Source organism: Penicillium manginii, assembly GCF_028828005.1.
Source record: "Penicillium manginii strain IBT 31320 chromosome Unknown utg000010l:1.0-1143873.0:1.0-1144522.0, whole genome shotgun sequence".
Taxonomy (NCBI): domain Eukaryota; kingdom Fungi; phylum Ascomycota; class Eurotiomycetes; order Eurotiales; family Aspergillaceae; genus Penicillium; species Penicillium manginii.
In genome coordinates this window covers 90,981-108,124 of record NW_026643111.1, presented here as the reverse complement: position 1 = coordinate 108,124, position 17,144 = coordinate 90,981, and the positions used below count along the sequence as shown (strand labels likewise).

Sequence of the window (17,144 nt, the reverse complement as noted above, 5' to 3'; positions counted from 1 at the left end):
ACGCTTCGTCCAAAAAGTGTGGATGAACCACAACATCTTGCTTAGAACTGATCCCTCTATAGTGATACATATACAGAGCCATTCCTCAATAGGCAGGAGGGGTGTTCATTTATCGATTTGGGGTGTCCACTTAGGAGTGCCCCAATGAAGGTAATCGGCTGCTGCCACTACCTGCAGCGCCATGCGGCCACTTCCATCTCCGCAATCTCCCCTCCTCGCGACAGCGGGCACATCGTCATGTAAATTCCCTTCTGCATAGCCCAGTATTCACTAAAATAACTCTACCTAGAAGATAATATCTAAACTACTTGAACTAAATGATATATTATTAATATATCAAAGGTATCATATAGTATTGAACAAGGTGGGAATGGCAATCTAAAAATCCCGTTCCCACCATACAGATTTCAGTGATATCGATCGAAATACACTCGAAACAGCCGTATAAATTGGTCTGTGTACTGGGTGAACAAATCTTCGCATACATCGCGGCACGCACTACACTACGAAAGCAAGAAGGCCCAAATTCCAGGAAAATCCACGTCAAGTAGCAAAGTATTTTCAAGAAACACTTCACCTCAAGCGCATTGCATTGCTGGAAACGTAATCTATGAAAACCACCGGGATCGACCGCGGCCACTGCATAAAGACAAAAGGCAGTCTAGACAGAAAGAAAAGAAAGAAAAGAAAGAACTCGCTAGCATCATTTTCATCACTCGGCTTCATCCACCCGGGTGGAGCTTCGAGTCAAATAGCAAGAGCATTGCTTACTTCTTCAGGAGACCGAGCAGGTTGATGCTCTTGGGGCGCTCGATGGGTATGCCCAGGGCGCGGTCCCAGACTAGTTGGACAAGGGGACCGAGGGCGCGGCTCACACCGAATGCGACCGTATAGTAAAGAGGTTGCTGGAAACCGTAGTGGTGGAAAAGAACGCCTGATACGGCGTCGACGTTGGGGTGGGGGTTCTTGGTCTGCGAAGGGCGAGTTAGTCAACTTCATTATTGCGAAGATCTATTCCGAGGCGTAGAGTATCAACGTACCTTTCCGTGCTCGGTGAGCACGCCAGGAGCAACCTCGGAGTTCTTCTTAACGAGCTGGAAGACAGGGTTGGCGAGAACGTCCGGGCGGGTAGCAGCGAAATCCATCAGGGCCTCGAAGCGGGGGTCAGGCTTGCGCAGGACACCGTGACCGTATCCGGGCACAACACGGCCAGACTTGAGAGTATCCCAAAGATAATTGCGGACATCGGCCTCGGTAAACTTGGTGCCGATTTGGTCCTTCATGGCCAGGATCCAGCGGAGGACTTCCTGCGCGGCCAGGCCGTGCAGAGGACCCGCCAGGCCGAGAAGACCGGCAGAGTAACTGAGGAAGGGGTCGCTGAGGGCGCTGCCGACGAGGTGGGTTGCGTGGGCGGAGACATTGCCTCCTTCGTGGTCGCCGTGCAGGGCGAGGTACAGACGGAGCAGATCGTGGAAATCCTCGTTCTTCTCTCCGCCCTTGCCGAGCAGCTCGGCGAAGTTGTATGCCCAATCCTGGGAGATGTCGAGCTTCTGCGTGCCGACGAGATCGATCTCGTTCGGGCGGAACACCAGCGCCGCGACGCGGGGGATCTTGGCTAGCAGTGAGATACAGTCGTCAAAGGTAGGCTCCCAGTACTCGGCCTTGTTGAGGCCCTTCTCATACGCCTGGGCAAACTTGGACTCTGTGTTCAGGGCTGCGACGGCGATGGAGAGCTGTGTCATGGGGTGCATGGTCTTGGGGAATGACTTGATGAGGTCGAGGATGTGGGTGGGCAGCTCAGACTTTTCGGCGAGTTCCCGGGAAAAGGCGCGGACTTGGGAGGTCGAGGGAACTTGGCCGGTCAAGAGGAGCCAGAACATGGCTTCAGGGAGCATTTCGGTTCCTGATGTGCCCTTGGGTAGCTCATTCTGGCAGTCCTTGATTGTTTTGCCGTGGAAGCGGATACCCTCGTCGGCATCGAGCACGGAACCTTCCCAGAGCATGGCCTTTAGGCCACGCATGCCACCGATGACATTGCCGACCTTGACTTCACCAATGGTCTCGTCACTTTGGGCCTTGACCTTTTGGAGGAGCTCCCGCTTGGCGGGGATGACTTCCTTCAGGGTGGCTTTGAGGTCGGGCTCAGCGGTCGCATAGGTGCGGGCCGAGAGGAAGGGGCGCGAAGCCTTGGTAATTGTTAGTTGCAGCTCATTGGGATGAGAATTGGGATTGGGATTGGGATTGGGTGTGTTCCCCTGGCACATACCTGGATCAGGCGAGTGGCATGGCGGGTGGTCCTGAAGCTCAGAGCCATTGTTGAGGGAAAGAGGAGTCTGGGGAAGATGTGGATAGTGTGGGGGCGGGAGCAATTGCGGGGGTGAAGGGAAAGGGAGAGGGAGAGGGAGAGGGAGAAAAAAAGTGGTGATAGGAAGGAGAAGGAGGAGAGGGAGGTGAAGATGAACACGGAGAGATAAAAGGCGAAATAGCCCTGGATGAACAAAAAAAAGGATAACTTGTGATCGACCGGGACTTGCAGCATGCATTCACTTCGGCTGGACGCGGGGCTCCCACGTTTTTGGTCAACCGAGGCCCGACTGCATGCGGTCACCGACATCGGTGGTTTACTGTTTACTTGCTGCGGTTATAGTACTATATTCTCAAATTCTATACAGAAAATAAGTAGTAATATACACTTGCCAGTGGGCAGTTCAAGTTGTTTCTATCTCATAACCTAGGCCACGGTGTTGATATTCCCTTCCCGCGGAGTAACTGATACTCCTACCGATAACCGCTATCCGCCTGTAGCCTCGGGCACACCTCGAGGCAGGGGGCCGAGGGGGAGCGGAGTAATAGTAGAATACTATGTAGGGACGAGATGTAAGCAGCGAAGTCGGATGGTAATAAAGAGGCTCGGAGATTGTCAGGCTAGAATTAAAGTACCGCTAGGGCTGTAAGTCGGCCATCCGACCGAGTGGGAACACATGCTTGTGATGCTGGAGTTATGCAGCTGATGACGTACCAGCAGCAACTTGAACAGCTCTAGTCATACTACAGTCCTGTTACTACTAGTACTAGCATTACTAACTACTAGTTATGACCTCTGTAGCAGTACGTGTAGTACTGGTTCGGACACTGGCAAACCTCAGGCCGGAGACATAATGCTATCCCTGGATTCCGGGAACGCGAGATGTATATCTCTGCAGTGCCCACTTGCAGGTGGCTGTGGGCATCGATGTGCAGGTATTTCAGAGTAGGCGTATCATTTTAACTTGAAGGAAATGAGATTGAAGAATCCTTAATGGTGCACTTGACTCAATTAAGAACTTGAATGTCTAGCAGGTGTGCGAGTAAACGCTGGGCCATCAGGCAGTCAGGCATTAAGGCTGTAAGGCTCCAAGGCATCCATCAGCTGACATTAATCTGCCTGCCCTTACCAACTCCAGCTGAGTAATGATTTGCCACTTCATACCGCCCATTGTTGATAAGCCCATTCTGGTTAGCGGCAGTACTATCTTAGGACAATCTTAGGAATCGAGGGGAACGTGATTGGCTGATTGGTTGATTGGCGATTTGGGGGTCGCCCCCCCCCCAAACAAAAAAAAAATTGTAAGCGCTTGGGCTGCAGACTTGGTTGCATCTCTCCTTTCTTTCTCAACTCTCCCCTCTTTGTATATTTTCCCTGTTTCTGGTGGTTTGTCTGTGTGTGGTCTTGCGCGATTTTATCAAAATTATCCGCAAATCCCATACTGAGCTAGGCTTTTCCTGCTCGCTTCTTTCTTTTCTCCTCGGGCCCCGGTTTGCCCCGCCCCGCCACTATCATCAGCATCGCGGGTCTATCCCCCTTCTTCTCTCCTAGATACCCAGATACCCCCCGCGAGATTCTCGATTGATTCGAGTCGCGACTCACAGGAGACCATGCCACACACTGTCTCTCCTTCTGAGACCCCCGCCATGCCGACCGTTGTCGCCAAGTCCCCCTCCGGGGTTCCCCCCCACCAACGAAGAGATTTCTTCTCTCCTGAACACAATCTTCACAGCCGAGTCTTCCCAAGTCTCCCTCGATGGCGCATATGCCGTCGCCAACCTCCTCATTCAGAGTGTCGGCACTGCCGGTCTCCTCAACTACAATGTCGTCGCTGAGGCCCGCAAGGCCGCTGCCGATAAGAAGAACGGCGCCAAGCGCGAGAGTGCCATGTTGATCATCGGTGCCCTCTTTGAGCGCTTCCCCCGCGAGTTCCCTCTCAGTGAAGCTGTTTTCCTTCTCCAAGATCAGGCTCTTCTGAACGTCGTCTTGGATTCCTTGGCCGACAAGGGCGCCGTCGTCCGCGACGCCGCTCAATACGCCGTGGATGCTCTCTACGCCTGCCTCAGCCCCGAGGCCAAGGTCAACGCCTTGGTCCCAGCTCTTGAGAACTACCTGAGCAAGGGCAGCGGTAAATGGCAAGGTTTCGTCGGTGGCTATTCTCTCCTTGAGAAGATGGCTGTCGGCGCCCAAATGGGCACTGGTTCCCTGGAGGAGGAGCGCGAGAAGGATGTTCTCCGCGAGGCTCTCGGCAAGACTCTGAAGGAGCTGATCCCCATCGTCGAGAACGGCATGCACGACTTGAAGAGCGAGGTGGCCAAGCAGTCAAGCAAGTCGATGAATGCTCTCACCACTCTGCTCTCCAACGACGATGTCGCTCCTCGTATTCCCCTGCTCATCCAGACCATGGAGCAGCCGTCGGCCAAGACTCTCCAGAAGGCCATCCACGCTCTCTCCCAGACCACCTTCGTCGCTATTGTTACCTCCCCCGTGCTCGCCCTCCTCACTCCTCTGCTCGAGCGATCCCTCAACGACCCCACCACTCCCCAAGAAACTCTCCGCCAGACCGTTGTTGTCGTCGAGAACTTGACCAAGCTGGTCCACGACCCCGCTGAGGCCCGTACTTTCCTGCCCAAGCTGCAGCCTGGTGTGAAGAATGTCGTGAACCGTGCCTCTCTCCCCGAGGTCCGTGAACTGGCTACCCGTGCTCTCGATGTCATGGACAAGGCCATGGCCGATAAGGATGTTGCCTCCGGCTCCATCACCAAGACTACTCCCGAGGAGGTCCTCGCTGTCCTGAACCCCAAGATCCAGGAGCACGGTGGTTTCATCGGCTTCGGCGATGCCAAGTTCCACGACCTCACCAAGAACTTCGTCGCTGGTATGGTCCGTGAGGCTGTCAACGCCCGCACGCTTGACCGCATCCCCTCCAACATTACCCCCTACCTCCGTGGCCTGCTTGCCGAAGACAGCATTGAGGCCATTTCCACTGCTGTCCAGGCTCACTTCACCGAGGAGGATGAGCGTAAGTTTGGCAAGCCTGTCCAGGCCGACCCCAATGAGATTGTCATCGTCAACGCCAACTTCTCCCTGGCCTACGGTGGTATGCTCCTGCTCTCTCACACCAACCTGCGTCTTGTCAAGGGCCACCGTTACGGTCTTTGCGGTCGCAACGGTGCCGGAAAGTCGACTCTGATGCGCAGTATCGCCAACGACAAGCTGGAGGGTTTCCCTCCCCCCCGAGGAGGTCCGCACCTGCTTCGTCGAGCACAACCAGGGTGAGGATGCTGATCTCAGCATCCTGGAGTATGTTGCCAAGGACCCCGCCGTTGCTGGCGAGGGCAAGGAGCACATTAGCAGCGTCTTGACCGAGTTCGGTTTCACCGATGGCCCCGAGGGCCGTCAGTCCCAGCCTGTCGGCTCTCTCTCTGGTGGTTGGAAGATGAAGCTCGCTCTGGCCCGTGCCATGCTTCTCAAGGCCGATGTCCTGCTTCTTGACGAACCTACTAACCACTTGGATGTTGCGAACGTTAAGTGGCTGCAAGAGTACCTGAAGAGACACACCGACATTACCAGTTTGATCGTTTCTCACGACTCCGGTTTCCTCGACGAGGTCTGCACCGACATCTACCACTACGAGCAGAAGAAGCTGGTCAACTACCCCGGTAACCTTGCCGACTTCGTCAAGGTCAACCCTGAGGGCAAGAGCTACTACACTCTTTCTGCCTCCACCGTGCAGTTCAAGTTCCCCCCCTCCTGGTATCCTGTCCGGTATCAAGTCCAACACCCGCGCTATTCTCCGCATGAGCAACTGCTCTTACACCTATCCCGGAGCCCCCAAGCCTTCTCTCCAGGATGCCTCTCTCTCCCTGACCCTTTCGTCCCGTGTCGCCATCATTGGTGGTAATGGTGCCGGAAAGTCTACCTTCATCAAGATGTTGACTGGTGAGACCATTCCCCAGGGCGGCAAGGTCGAGAAGCACCCCAACCTGCGTATTGGTTACATCAAGCAGCACGCTCTGGAGCACGTTGAGATGCATCTCGAGAAGACCCCCAGCCAGTACATCATGTGGCGTTACGCCAACGGTGACGATCGCGAGGTGTTCCTGAAGCAGACTCGCATCTTGACCGAGGAGGACAAGAAGCAGCTGGAGACCCCCATTGATCTTGGCGATGGCCGTGGCCCCCGCCGCATCGATACCCTGATCGGTCGTCAAAAGTACAAGAAGACCTTCCAGTACGAGGTCAAGTGGGTTGGCCTGCTCCCTAAGTACAACACCATGATCTCCCGTGAGACCCTGATTGCCCGCGGCTTCACCAAGATGGTGCAGGAGTTCGACGATCACGAGGCTTCCCGCGAGGGTCTGGGTTACCGTATTCTCGACCCCAAGACCATCTCCAAGCACTTCGAGGACGTCGGTCTGGACCCCGAGATTGCCAACCACAACGAGATCTCCGGTCTCTCCGGTGGTCAGAAGGTCAAGGTCGTCCTTGCTGGTGCCATGTGGAACAACCCCCACTTGCTGGTCCTTGACGAGCCTACTAACTTCTTGGACCGCGACTCGCTCGGTGGTCTCGCCGTCGCTATCCGTGACTTCAAGGGTGGTGTCGTGATGATTTCTCACAACGAGGAGTTCGTCGGTGCCCTCTGCCCCGAGCAGCTGCACATTGCCGATGGCCGCGTCGTCAGCCGCACCAACACCGCCATCAGCCTCGACCGCTTCGAGGACAGCGCTGCCAACTCTCCCTCCGCCCCCGGTACCCCCGCCGGTGTCTCTGCCGCCGCCTCAGCTGCCACCAGCGCTGCCGCTTCGGCCGTCAACTCTGGCGCCGAGGATACTGGAGACCTCAAGTTCCGCGCCAAGAAGAAGAAGAAGATGACCCGCGCTCAGCAGAAGGATCGCGAGGTCCGCCGTCGTCTCCGTCACATTGAATGGGTATGTTTTCCCTCCACCCCATTAAAGCCATTATCTATGACCACCCCGCTAACATGCTTTACAGCTCAACTCTCCCAAGGGTACCCCCAAGCCCGTCGACACCGACGACGAGGAGTAAATGAATCCGAATCCGAACCTGAACCTGAATATACTGAAGGAATGGATGAAATGATGCGTAATGGTTATCCTGCTGATGTTGTATTTCCCTTTGCATACCTTGTCATGCCACTGGCTTGTGCCTTTTGAAATTTCGCATGGGAAGATCTTATAGACGGCGTTTATTTTTGGGGTTTTTCTTTCCCCCTTTTTTGCTTCCTTCTTGCTTGCTTTTGGTAGATATGCATCTCTCTATGTTTTTAGAACTTTATGATACTCGGCCATGAAACTAAAAGTTTTTATCTTTTCGATTTTATTTTATCTTCGTTTCGCTCACTGCATGTACTAGTTAGTAGGCACTAAATAGTAGTGAAAACTTGAACAGTCGAGTAGGCTTTGACCGACCTGCCTCCAGGGTCAGGTTCCCAGTGCTGAGTTATGATGTGCCTACTGTGCTGTGTGTAGTAGAGCTATTCATCCCATACTTATCAACCTATCGATCCATCCCTCGATATTCCATCATCCATCCCTCCTGGTCATCAATAATAAGGGCATCAATCCTTATCCAGATGACCGTTCAAATACATAGCCCATTCAGCCCTTGTTCCGGGCGGCGTATTCGGGAGAGTCGGCCTCTGGACAAAGCCAAACGGATCATTTTCGGAATTCAGAAGCTCGTTAACATCCACCTCACGCTCCAAGAGTAAATCTAGTATAGGCTTATACCCGACTTGCCATAAACGGTAAGCCTGGCTCCGATAATAGGCACCATTATCGATCAGGAGGCGGAATTCATCAAGTTTTTGGAGCTGTGCGGCTCGGACCACAGTCGTTTCCGAATTCACGGGTGTTAACCCGTGCTCCAGTAGAAGCTCGAGAATACTGTAACTCTGATCTCTTCTCAGAGCGGCGGATGCGGCATTTTCATACATTCCTAAATACAATTTGCGGAGGATCTTCAAGGGAAATATCGAGATTGGAACAGTGCTTCGAACGGCGACGAGAACGTTTGGATCGGCCCCGTTTTCTAGGAGTATTTTGGCCGTGCTTATGGGATCTGGCGCTGATTGTATGGCGCTTATCAGAGGGGTTTGGCTTCCCCATGGAGTTGGGAACCAAGGGGGACCGCTGCGTCTGTCAGGAACAAGGTCCTTCTGAAGAAGGGCGGGGACGATATCTAATTCAGCCTCGGGATTTGTCAGGAGGAGTTTAAGGCGATCGTTCTCTCCTCTCTCTGCTGCGGCTCTCAGCATCCAATGGAGGTGTTGTTGAATGATTGATTTCGCAGAGATATGGTTTGTGTGGATAAGGCGTTTTTGCACTTCTCCAAAGAGGAAGTCTTCGAGTTCCCCGTGGCCTTGAACTGATGCGTGGTTCGTTGGATCCATATCATTGACATCGGGCGATAACAAGAGAGACCCTTTATTGACGAGGAACTGGCACAGCTCTATGTGGCCCCCGCGTGCCGCGAGGGATAGCGGATTACGGCCCATTGGATCTTTGTAGTCGATATCGACGCCGAGTTCGATGAATTTCGCCACAATATTGACGTGTCCATGGGTAGCTGCAAATGAGATCGGATGCTTTTTCGATGACGGGTGTTCATTCTGCTGCTGGTATGTTGAGTCCCAGATAACATTGGCACCCGCGATGAGGAGATGTTCTAGGGTCTCGATGGACCCATGGAAAGCAGACCAGAATAGTGCCGAGGCATCGCGGTTGTGCACATTGTCGTAATAGAGGGAGCAGTTGAGGGCACGGTGGAGATGAGGATGGGATTGGATGAGCGCATTGAGATCGCGTCGGTGAAGATCGGATGTGATTAGAAGAAGAAGCTCGACGGGTAAGGAAAGAAGAGACATTGTGTGGACCGTGCAGATTTGAGCTCAAATTGAAAGAGAAGCAGAGCGAAGTTGAGGTTGGATGATGTGTGCATTTTGGTTATCTCGAGGGTTGGCTATAAGGTAACTGTAATGTTAGGCAGCCACGACTGACACGCGATGACTTTCGTCTCTATGTACCTAGGTATACTTAGGTAGCCTCGCCCTCGTCTCTCTGCCGCTCATATCACCAGCACTTTCCTCCCTTTTGTCGTTCCCATTCGCTCGTCATCTTCTTGAAGAGAGTAACATCGGGGCCTAAATTCACCTTCTCTAAGCACTCGGGGATTACGGTTCAGATTAATGATGTCGGTAGGCCGAGACGAAGGTCACGTCGAAAGTCTCAAGATGCTAGAATATACAGTTTTGCTGTATGCCCTGACATGTACCTTGAGTGCTATTAAACAGAGAAGGCATTGAAAGTTCAGCAGCTTGTCTTTATGGTCATGTTGTTTGTGATGATGTCGGTGATCGACAAGGATACTTCCATAAATGGATCTATTGTATTGAGATGGTGGCACAACAAACATGCCCGACCCCTTGACTTTTGATCAAGAGCCAATATTTGAGAGTTGAGAGAAACTCTACGGGGGATGGTCAGTTAATTTCTCTTCATAGTGAATAAAGGGCTTCGAGTCCATGCGTAAGATTTATATCGCCTCAAATTCAACCCCCAAATGACACCTTGGCGATGACGTAGAGATCATCAACATCGTCATGATCAAAACCTGGATCCAGCACAATGGAATGTGTCTAAGGGGCGATTTGACACGCGTGTCAGGAGGGGGAAAAGGTCGGTTTTAATGACAGATAGCCCCAGTTAGACTAAATTCTGGCCCAAATATCCTGCCACGCCAAAATCCGGATACCTGCACAATCCAGCCCAGACAGGCTTTGAGCCCCAAGAGCGTGATGGGGTTGCACTATGTCTATCATAAAGCAATCGCTACCTTTCTTCGTGCGCTCGTCCGACCTAGACTCCACCTTGACCCGAAGCCAGATGAGACAATTTTGATCCCATCTCGAGACGCCGGGCGCACCATCAGAGTCCATCTCTACAAACCTGCCAACGCGACACACCCCACACCTGTCTTAATAAACTTCTGCGGTAGTGGATCTGTTCTTCCGACGTATGGCAATGACAATGAATTTTGTCGCTTTGTCGCAAATCAGACTAGATACTCCGTCCTCGACGTACAGTATCGACTCGCGCCCGAGCATCCATTCCCGGCCGCATTCCACGACGCCGAAGATGTTGTGAATTGGGCCCGGTCGCAACCTGACCGATTCGATGCCTCGGAGATATCTCTAAGCGGATTCAGTTCAGGCGCCAATATTGCTCTCGGCGTCTCCTCCTCATCGTCCCAATTTTGCCAGAAAGGCCAGCCGAGCATTTTCAACACCGTCATCTCAATGTACGGTCCAACAAATATGGCTCTGCCAACGCCTGAAAAGCCACAAGTGGACGAATCCAACTGGATTATGCGGAAAATATTCCCTGAATTCTCTCACCTCTGCCACAAATGTTCGATCCCGGATGGGGTAGACCTAAAGGACCCCCGTCTCTCACCCAAATTTGCAAATCTGCACAATTTCCCCGACAATGTACTGACCATCACGGCGTCTCAATGTTCATTTGCCTTGGAGGCAGAGGAGCTTGCTCAGAAGCTTGGGGGTATAGATGGAAAGTATTCTGTATATAAGCGAATGGATGGCTGCGCTCATGGGTGGGATAAAGAAGCCGTCAGGGGCAGTTCCCAGTGCGCTGCCAAAGATGAAGCCTACGCATTAGTCGCCAGCATGTTAAAGGGGGACTTGAAAAGGGAATTCCCCGCGGGTGATTTGAGTAAGAAGGATTGCTAGTATTTTGATACCCAGGATTGTCTATGATAGAAATTTTTGAACTGTGAACTTGAAATATGGAGGCCTCTAGTATTGAATCTCTTTTGTAAAAATGCTGCAACTTCTCGTATGTTAGGGTGTATGAATTCACCGTTTTTAACATTGCTTGGATTTTCCATTCAGCGTATTATGTCGCATCAAGCAATAGTTGCAGCCCTCGAAGTCTCATTCCCGAGGATGGGCAATTTGCAGAAAAATTTGTCAGGTTCCAAACCCTGTCCAAGCGCTTCTGCACCCATACTGCTTGACCTCCTCTTTTAGACTGAATCAACATGTGAATGTAGTCTCTTGCCGCATTCCGTTCCCTTTCAGATACACTGATAGAACCAAGAATTGCTAGCGGCCACAAGAGATAGCTAGACGCATATTGTTCAGGCTCTAACGAAACGATAATTTGCAGCCCATCCTGAAGACACTCAGATATCTGAAGCGTCTTTTCTTCGTTCAACAAATCAGGAGCCGTTTTCAGCAGCAGTATTTGAAGGGCAGTGAAGTATAGCTTTAGTGAGGCGTCATCTGTATGATCAACCTGATCCCACTGAATTAGTCTTAGCCAAGTATTGCACCACAGCGTTATTTCCGCATCGACCAAAGATCTGGATATGCGAGCGAGCTTTGTAGCATCAGCGATCGACAGGAAGAAGTCATAGGACGTTTGGAGAATTGGTTGGACGGGAAGCGATATCTCGCTCTTTTCCACATAAGAGAAATATCTGGGTATATCCAGTTCTTGCCGTATAGATGAAAGGGCATCAAGAGATGGTTCAAAGAGCATCATGATAGACGCATGATAAATAAATGACTCGATGCATATGCGATCGAATACTGCCGGGGCCATAGAGCGAGTCCCTAAGTGCGACTGTCGCTGAGTTAGGAGATATCCCGACGCCGTAGTATGAGGTGCCACATTTGGTGCCATGTCTAGTCGAGAAGCCTGTACGGGGTTCAAGTTAGCCGAATGCTGTATTTCTGGGCTGGTTGGTCTGACTATACCTCAAAGACGGAAAGCAGGATCACGGTCGCCAAAATTCGATCATCGTCTCCCGCTTTTTCAAGTTGCATGAGAGCCTTTTGTAGCGATATGATAGTGTAAAGATAGCTTTTTACAGCGCAATTAACTGACCAACTCGGTCGCGACGCGATCTGCATGCCGGCAACGGAGATCATCGCGCCCATCAACGGCGGATACTCCGGAGCCAAGCATATCATGTAAGTCTGATCAATCGAGCTCTGTCGAACTAGCCGTGGAAGTATTGTAGAAGTGAAATGTTGAAAAAGGCAATAGTGTTCCTCCGTATGAAACGGCGAAGGCATTATGGGAGATGATGGCTGCCGCACGATCGACAGACTGCACAGTGGCTGGGGAGACGCCTCGCACTCGGCATGCTGGCGTCTCTTGCCTCTTCGACCATCTACAGGATCCTTTCCAGATGGCCATTCGCAGTCGAGCTCATTGCGAGTGCAAGCTGCACAACGTGGCCGGGCTTCGTCGCATTTCTTTCGGCGCTTTCTACCTGCTCAATTCATGCAGGTCCAATTAGCCATCGAGGATGCCTCGAAAGCAACACAATATCACTTACATCGCAGGCAACCAGTCCTCGTCCTCAATTTCGCTGCGGATTGAAGCATGGCATTAGCGCGTTGCGCTGGCTGAAGAGGCAAATGCGATATGCGGGGAAATTCACGGTCCATTGTTTCGGCTATCATTTTGACCCGCAGACCCGCTTTCAGGGACTGGCGTCGCTAATAACTGCCTTTTAAGTGTACAAAGTTCTCATGCAAGTGAATTCTGATTATGTTTTATGTTTATATCTACTATTCTATTTACATTTCTACCACTCACTCGGATACTTCTTTTTTTACAGACCCAGGTCCCAGCTGTCTCCAAACTCCGATAGGAATGGAGGCAGCATCGTCAATTCCGGGTCAAATGTCCAAAAATCAGTGAGTTCCATTTCAACGCGAACCCCCGGCCAAGGCGCTCCATCCGTAACTAGACCCTGTGTATTGCTCGCATCAGGAAGCATCCCTGCCTGCAAGGAACTTTCGCCAAGGCCCACATCAAATGATTGCCGAGGCGGCTGTGTTGGAACGGAATCAAGACATTGCTTGTCTGAGGAATCACCGTGAATACCGCAATCGAGGAAGATAGTACCGAAATACGGAATGTCGACTTTGACGCGGCTGGACTGGTCATCCTCAGTCGAGAATTCTGCAGAGTTGGCAGGTTGTGACGGTCTCTCGCCCTTTGCAACATTCTTCAATGTGCGTAGCACACTCAGTCCTCGAGTTGCCACCTTGTCAGGTGGTTGTCCTTCTGCCAATTTCTCCAGCGTTTCCATGACGCTTTCAACAGCGCGCCAATCATTCGGACTGGACTGGAGCCGACCACCTGGTCCGATTATATTGATCATGAGAGTGACAGCGGCAGTAAAGGCCTGGAAATCAAGCGATTTGCAGCAGAAACTTTCGGCAGTCAGCTGGCGCATGGAAATATAGCATGTAATCATGTGCCGAGATGCCTCGAGGCAACTTTGCCTGCTGTAGTCGTACCGTCGATGGGTTCCGGACTCGAGAAGAAGTGGGAGGTGTAGCCATGCCAGAAGTTGGTAATACCATAGCCTCGCCATGAGTTTATTATACCCCCAAGCTCGTTGTATGGACTTTCCTGAGGTAGTAATACCGGTTTCTTCGGCTACTTCTGGAGGGTCGACTGACATAAGCTCTGAATCAATGGTCTGTGTCATTCTCGCCATTAGGGGAGTGACTGTGGTAAACTTTTGATTTCGTTCGATTATCGATCCAGCAATGCGACAAAGCAGATCCATGGAGTAAGAAGGTGTCTCGCTAGGCACGCGCTGCGAATCTAATGCCACATCGGTAATGCCATGATGCATTCCTAGCATCAAGGAAAGATATCGATCTGCGTAGATTATGTGATTCCATATATGCCTTGCCCGCAATATAGATTCAGAATCATGCTCTCCCTTTAGGGAAAGACGATGAAGTCCGATAATTTGACCCGCATTTAGAGCACGTCGATAAGATAGCCAGGCACTTCGTAGTTTCCCATCATTGTTGTAGAAAATTCCTTGGAGGACTAAGCATTCTAGTCCGTCAATGCCACTTATCAACGTCTCATCAGAAATAATCGAATGTGCGACGATGCTGACGCATTTTGCGATGAGTTCTGGTGGAGGGCAGGGAAGCTCCAATGAATCAACGTCGAATCCCCGTGGGAGTTGCTGCAGACAGATAACAACCCACAACAGAGCCTTGGCGATGACAACAGGATGGCGTTTTGATAAAGAAGCTAGTGAACACGGAATAAGTGATTCTTCGTAGTCTTGAAAGCATTGGGCTCGGACCAGCCACCAGCAGCTATTGACCTCCAGTCTTTTCAACGTACTATATGATGGTAGGAGGTCTAATAGTTCGCGACGGAGTTTCTCCCACTCGCGATTCCTTGTGTCATATAGGGTGATATTTGGCGGGGAGGCATCTGATCGTTGAAAGCCTAACTGTTTTCAATGTCAGCGTGGAATTTCTATGCAAAATAGCACAATTAACTCGTACCACCTCATTGTTGAAAAGCGATAAAACAGGGGCATTTTCATTGGCAGGTGTAATGGCTGTGTTCGAGCTCGGATTGCTACTATCAACGGTCCCTGTTGTTGGTGAAACTGGCGGCTCTCCGTTATCACCAAGGGTATCCAATCGCCGTAAAACTCTCTCTAGGAGGGTTTCCACGCGACCTAGCCGATCATTGAGTGATGCGCGGTCTGATTCGCGTGGAAAGTCAGGTTCTGGGAAATCTTGGCTGCGACATTCCGTTCCCCTGGCCAAACATTCGCGACAACTGGAATCGCCATCGGAGACATAATGACAGCGAACCTTTCGATGTTTACCTGTATTAAATGTTGGTTTAAGACCACTATATCAAATAATAGAAAGTACCACTTGGTCGGTACATACATTCCCAGCAGCTGCGGGTTCCCTTTCGAATTCTCTTGCGAGGCGGTCGTTGGTCCTCGGGTGGGGGCGGTGGTGAATGCAAACTGGCAAGCATAATCACACTCGCTGTGAAATGGACTCACTGACCTAACCTGTTGGAAGTGGGGAAGGGCATGGGAGGTCAGGATAAGTTCCCAGCCGCACAGGGGCATTCGTAGTACGTCGTACGTTTAACAAACAGCGTCCGTCACCGCCTGCATATCGAGTAGCCAATCACCTTATAAGCTTGAGGGGGCCGGTTATCGAAGAGGGGAATCGATGGCAGCACGCCTGACAACATGTGGGTTGAACTAGCAATAAATTGGTTTTTTGGCTCTCTTTGCGCCAAGCGCCCGAGCGCTATTAATACGCCATTTTTTATCCTATATTGATCGCCAAAAAGTTTTGAGAAAAAAATTACCACTACCACCACCTCCCACCATGCCAAAATCGCCTATGATTAATGTAAATATACCTATTACCGAGACCTGCCTAGGTACCTACTAGTACTAGTAGGTATGAGCCACTTGGGCATGCCGCCATCTGCCCAGGTGCCAGTGGAGGATAACACGTGAAACTTGGAGGCCAGTCATGAATCTTAATCTCGAGCCCTGGAGTTCTCAGAACCATCTAAAACCTTCAAGTTGGAACTCGATCTTAAGTGAAGCAAAAGGTCGTGGTGTTCTAAACTGGCCGTAGTTCACGCATCCAGTATGCCAGTCTCCACTCTTTAACTCCTTGCTCTAGTAGCAGGTCCTCTGGCGGTCTTTGGGCAATCTGCAGCTCCCAGGAAAGCTCTTATCTACACCGACCAGCTCTTACGATCCCATGAATCTGAACTACCCATTGATGGCTCATGCCGGAAGATCTTGGTATATTAGTGAGTCTATTCGAGATTATCTTCTCCCTCTCTTATTTAGTTTCAAAATGAGGCTAATATCTACTAGTTTTCGTAATGTTGGATCGATCTATATTCCCTGTGAGGCAGAACCAGGCCTGAAGCATATGTGCACACTTTACTAGTACAATATATACCGTACTTCAATTACATTAAATGATAATAATGGGTATATCCAGTGATAAATGGTATGAAGATGAGATAGTACTCTTTGACCGCACTCATATCAGCATGTTTTCTGCACCAAGAACAGATAAAGGTTCCAGAAAATACGTCGGCGCCCTTGTGGAGAGTATCAAGTGCCAAGTTGTGGATAAATCACTCCCAGTTTCAAACACAAATGGCCACCAGTCAACTACTTTCCAGCTACTATGTCCTGGAGAATCATGCTCCGGAAGTGAAAATTGCCTTGGTAGTAATAGTGTCTCAAGAAGATGTAAGCAACGTTAGCCAGCTTAATCGCCAAAAGTAGAATATGGCTTTCAAATGGAACGTCTATGCTTTTTATTAACCAGAGCCGACTTTCATACCGAACGTGTTCTCTACCTAGGTAGAGGAACTGCATAACGTAAGGAGGAGCTGTAGAGATAATAAACTAGCTATATTGAGATCATTTTAAGATTGAAAGGTTTCGTAATTGATATTCTTACCTCCTAGTCTAACAGAAGAACTGTAAACACCTGATTACCTCACAGATGTCTGGGAGATCTGGTCGGCAGGTTTACCGCATATAGATACTTTCAGATAACGAATTTATTCAAACGCAAGCCGAAACACAACCGAGCCGAACAGCCCTGACCATTACCTACTATATATTCGCAGATCATTCAACCACCACCGATTGCATTTATTAAAGCTACCTAACTACTGTCAGTCTTATGAGGAAATTTATTTTGCTTATGCCCAATATTCCAACAACTCCCACAACATTGTCGTGATACCTGGTTGGTCGATTGATGTGCCCGCGGAGGTGTGAGAACAGCACTGTCTAGGATTTTCCTGATCTTGGTCCGGATTAAAACTTAGATAAAAAACCTATTACGGAATCCATGTCCTAATCTAGAATTCCGTAACTGAAACTTCAGTAATACACGAAAGGGAATTAAATACTGAAGAAACGAACACGGGGGAGAAAA

The 17,144-nt window shown here is 50.6% G+C and overlaps 6 protein-coding genes across 6 annotated transcripts; 2 read left to right on the top strand and 4 right to left on the bottom strand.

Annotated features, from left to right (window-relative positions):
* Positions 1-767: 767 nt before the first annotated feature.
* Positions 768-2,314, bottom strand: mcsA (putative citrate synthase Cit1; the record flags this gene model as incomplete). Its single annotated transcript, XM_057109601.1, has 3 exons — positions 768-971; positions 1,041-2,186; positions 2,267-2,314. The coding sequence occupies 3 exons, from the start codon at positions 2,312-2,314 to the stop codon at positions 768-770; spliced, it is 1,398 nt and encodes a 465-aa protein (XP_056953186.1).
* A 1,601-nt stretch (positions 2,315-3,915) lies between these two features.
* Positions 3,916-7,357, top strand: N7533_012950 (putative mRNA-nucleus export ATPase (Elf1); the record flags this gene model as incomplete). The annotated part of the gene is made up of 5 exons (XM_057109600.1): positions 3,916-3,984; positions 4,043-5,459; positions 5,506-6,061; positions 6,111-7,239; positions 7,304-7,357. The coding sequence occupies 5 exons, from the start codon at positions 3,916-3,918 to the stop codon at positions 7,355-7,357; spliced, it is 3,225 nt and encodes a 1,074-aa protein (XP_056953185.1).
* A 532-nt stretch (positions 7,358-7,889) lies between these two features.
* Positions 7,890-9,197, bottom strand: N7533_012949 (ankyrin repeat domain-containing protein; the record flags this gene model as incomplete). The annotated part of the gene is made up of 1 exon (XM_057109599.1): positions 7,890-9,197. One exon carries the CDS (start codon positions 9,195-9,197, stop codon positions 7,890-7,892), a length of 1,308 nt encoding a protein of 435 aa, XP_056953184.1.
* A 930-nt stretch (positions 9,198-10,127) lies between these two features.
* On the top strand, positions 10,128-11,078 carry N7533_012948 (alpha/beta hydrolase; the record flags this gene model as incomplete). Its single annotated transcript, XM_057109598.1, has 1 exon — positions 10,128-11,078. One exon carries the CDS (start codon positions 10,128-10,130, stop codon positions 11,076-11,078), a length of 951 nt encoding a protein of 316 aa, XP_056953183.1.
* A 166-nt stretch (positions 11,079-11,244) lies between these two features.
* On the bottom strand, positions 11,245-12,036 carry N7533_012947 (fungal Zn binuclear cluster domain-containing protein; the record flags this gene model as incomplete). The annotated part of the gene is made up of 1 exon (XM_057109597.1): positions 11,245-12,036. One exon carries the CDS (start codon positions 12,034-12,036, stop codon positions 11,245-11,247), a length of 792 nt encoding a protein of 263 aa, XP_056953182.1.
* Positions 12,037-12,976: 940 nt separating this feature from the next.
* On the bottom strand, positions 12,977-15,186 carry N7533_012946 (uncharacterized protein; the record flags this gene model as incomplete). Its single annotated transcript, XM_057109596.1, has 3 exons — positions 12,977-14,638; positions 14,694-15,025; positions 15,093-15,186. 3 exons carry the CDS (start codon positions 15,184-15,186, stop codon positions 12,977-12,979), a joined length of 2,088 nt encoding a protein of 695 aa, XP_056953181.1.
* Between the last annotated feature and the right edge of the window lie 1,958 nt (positions 15,187-17,144).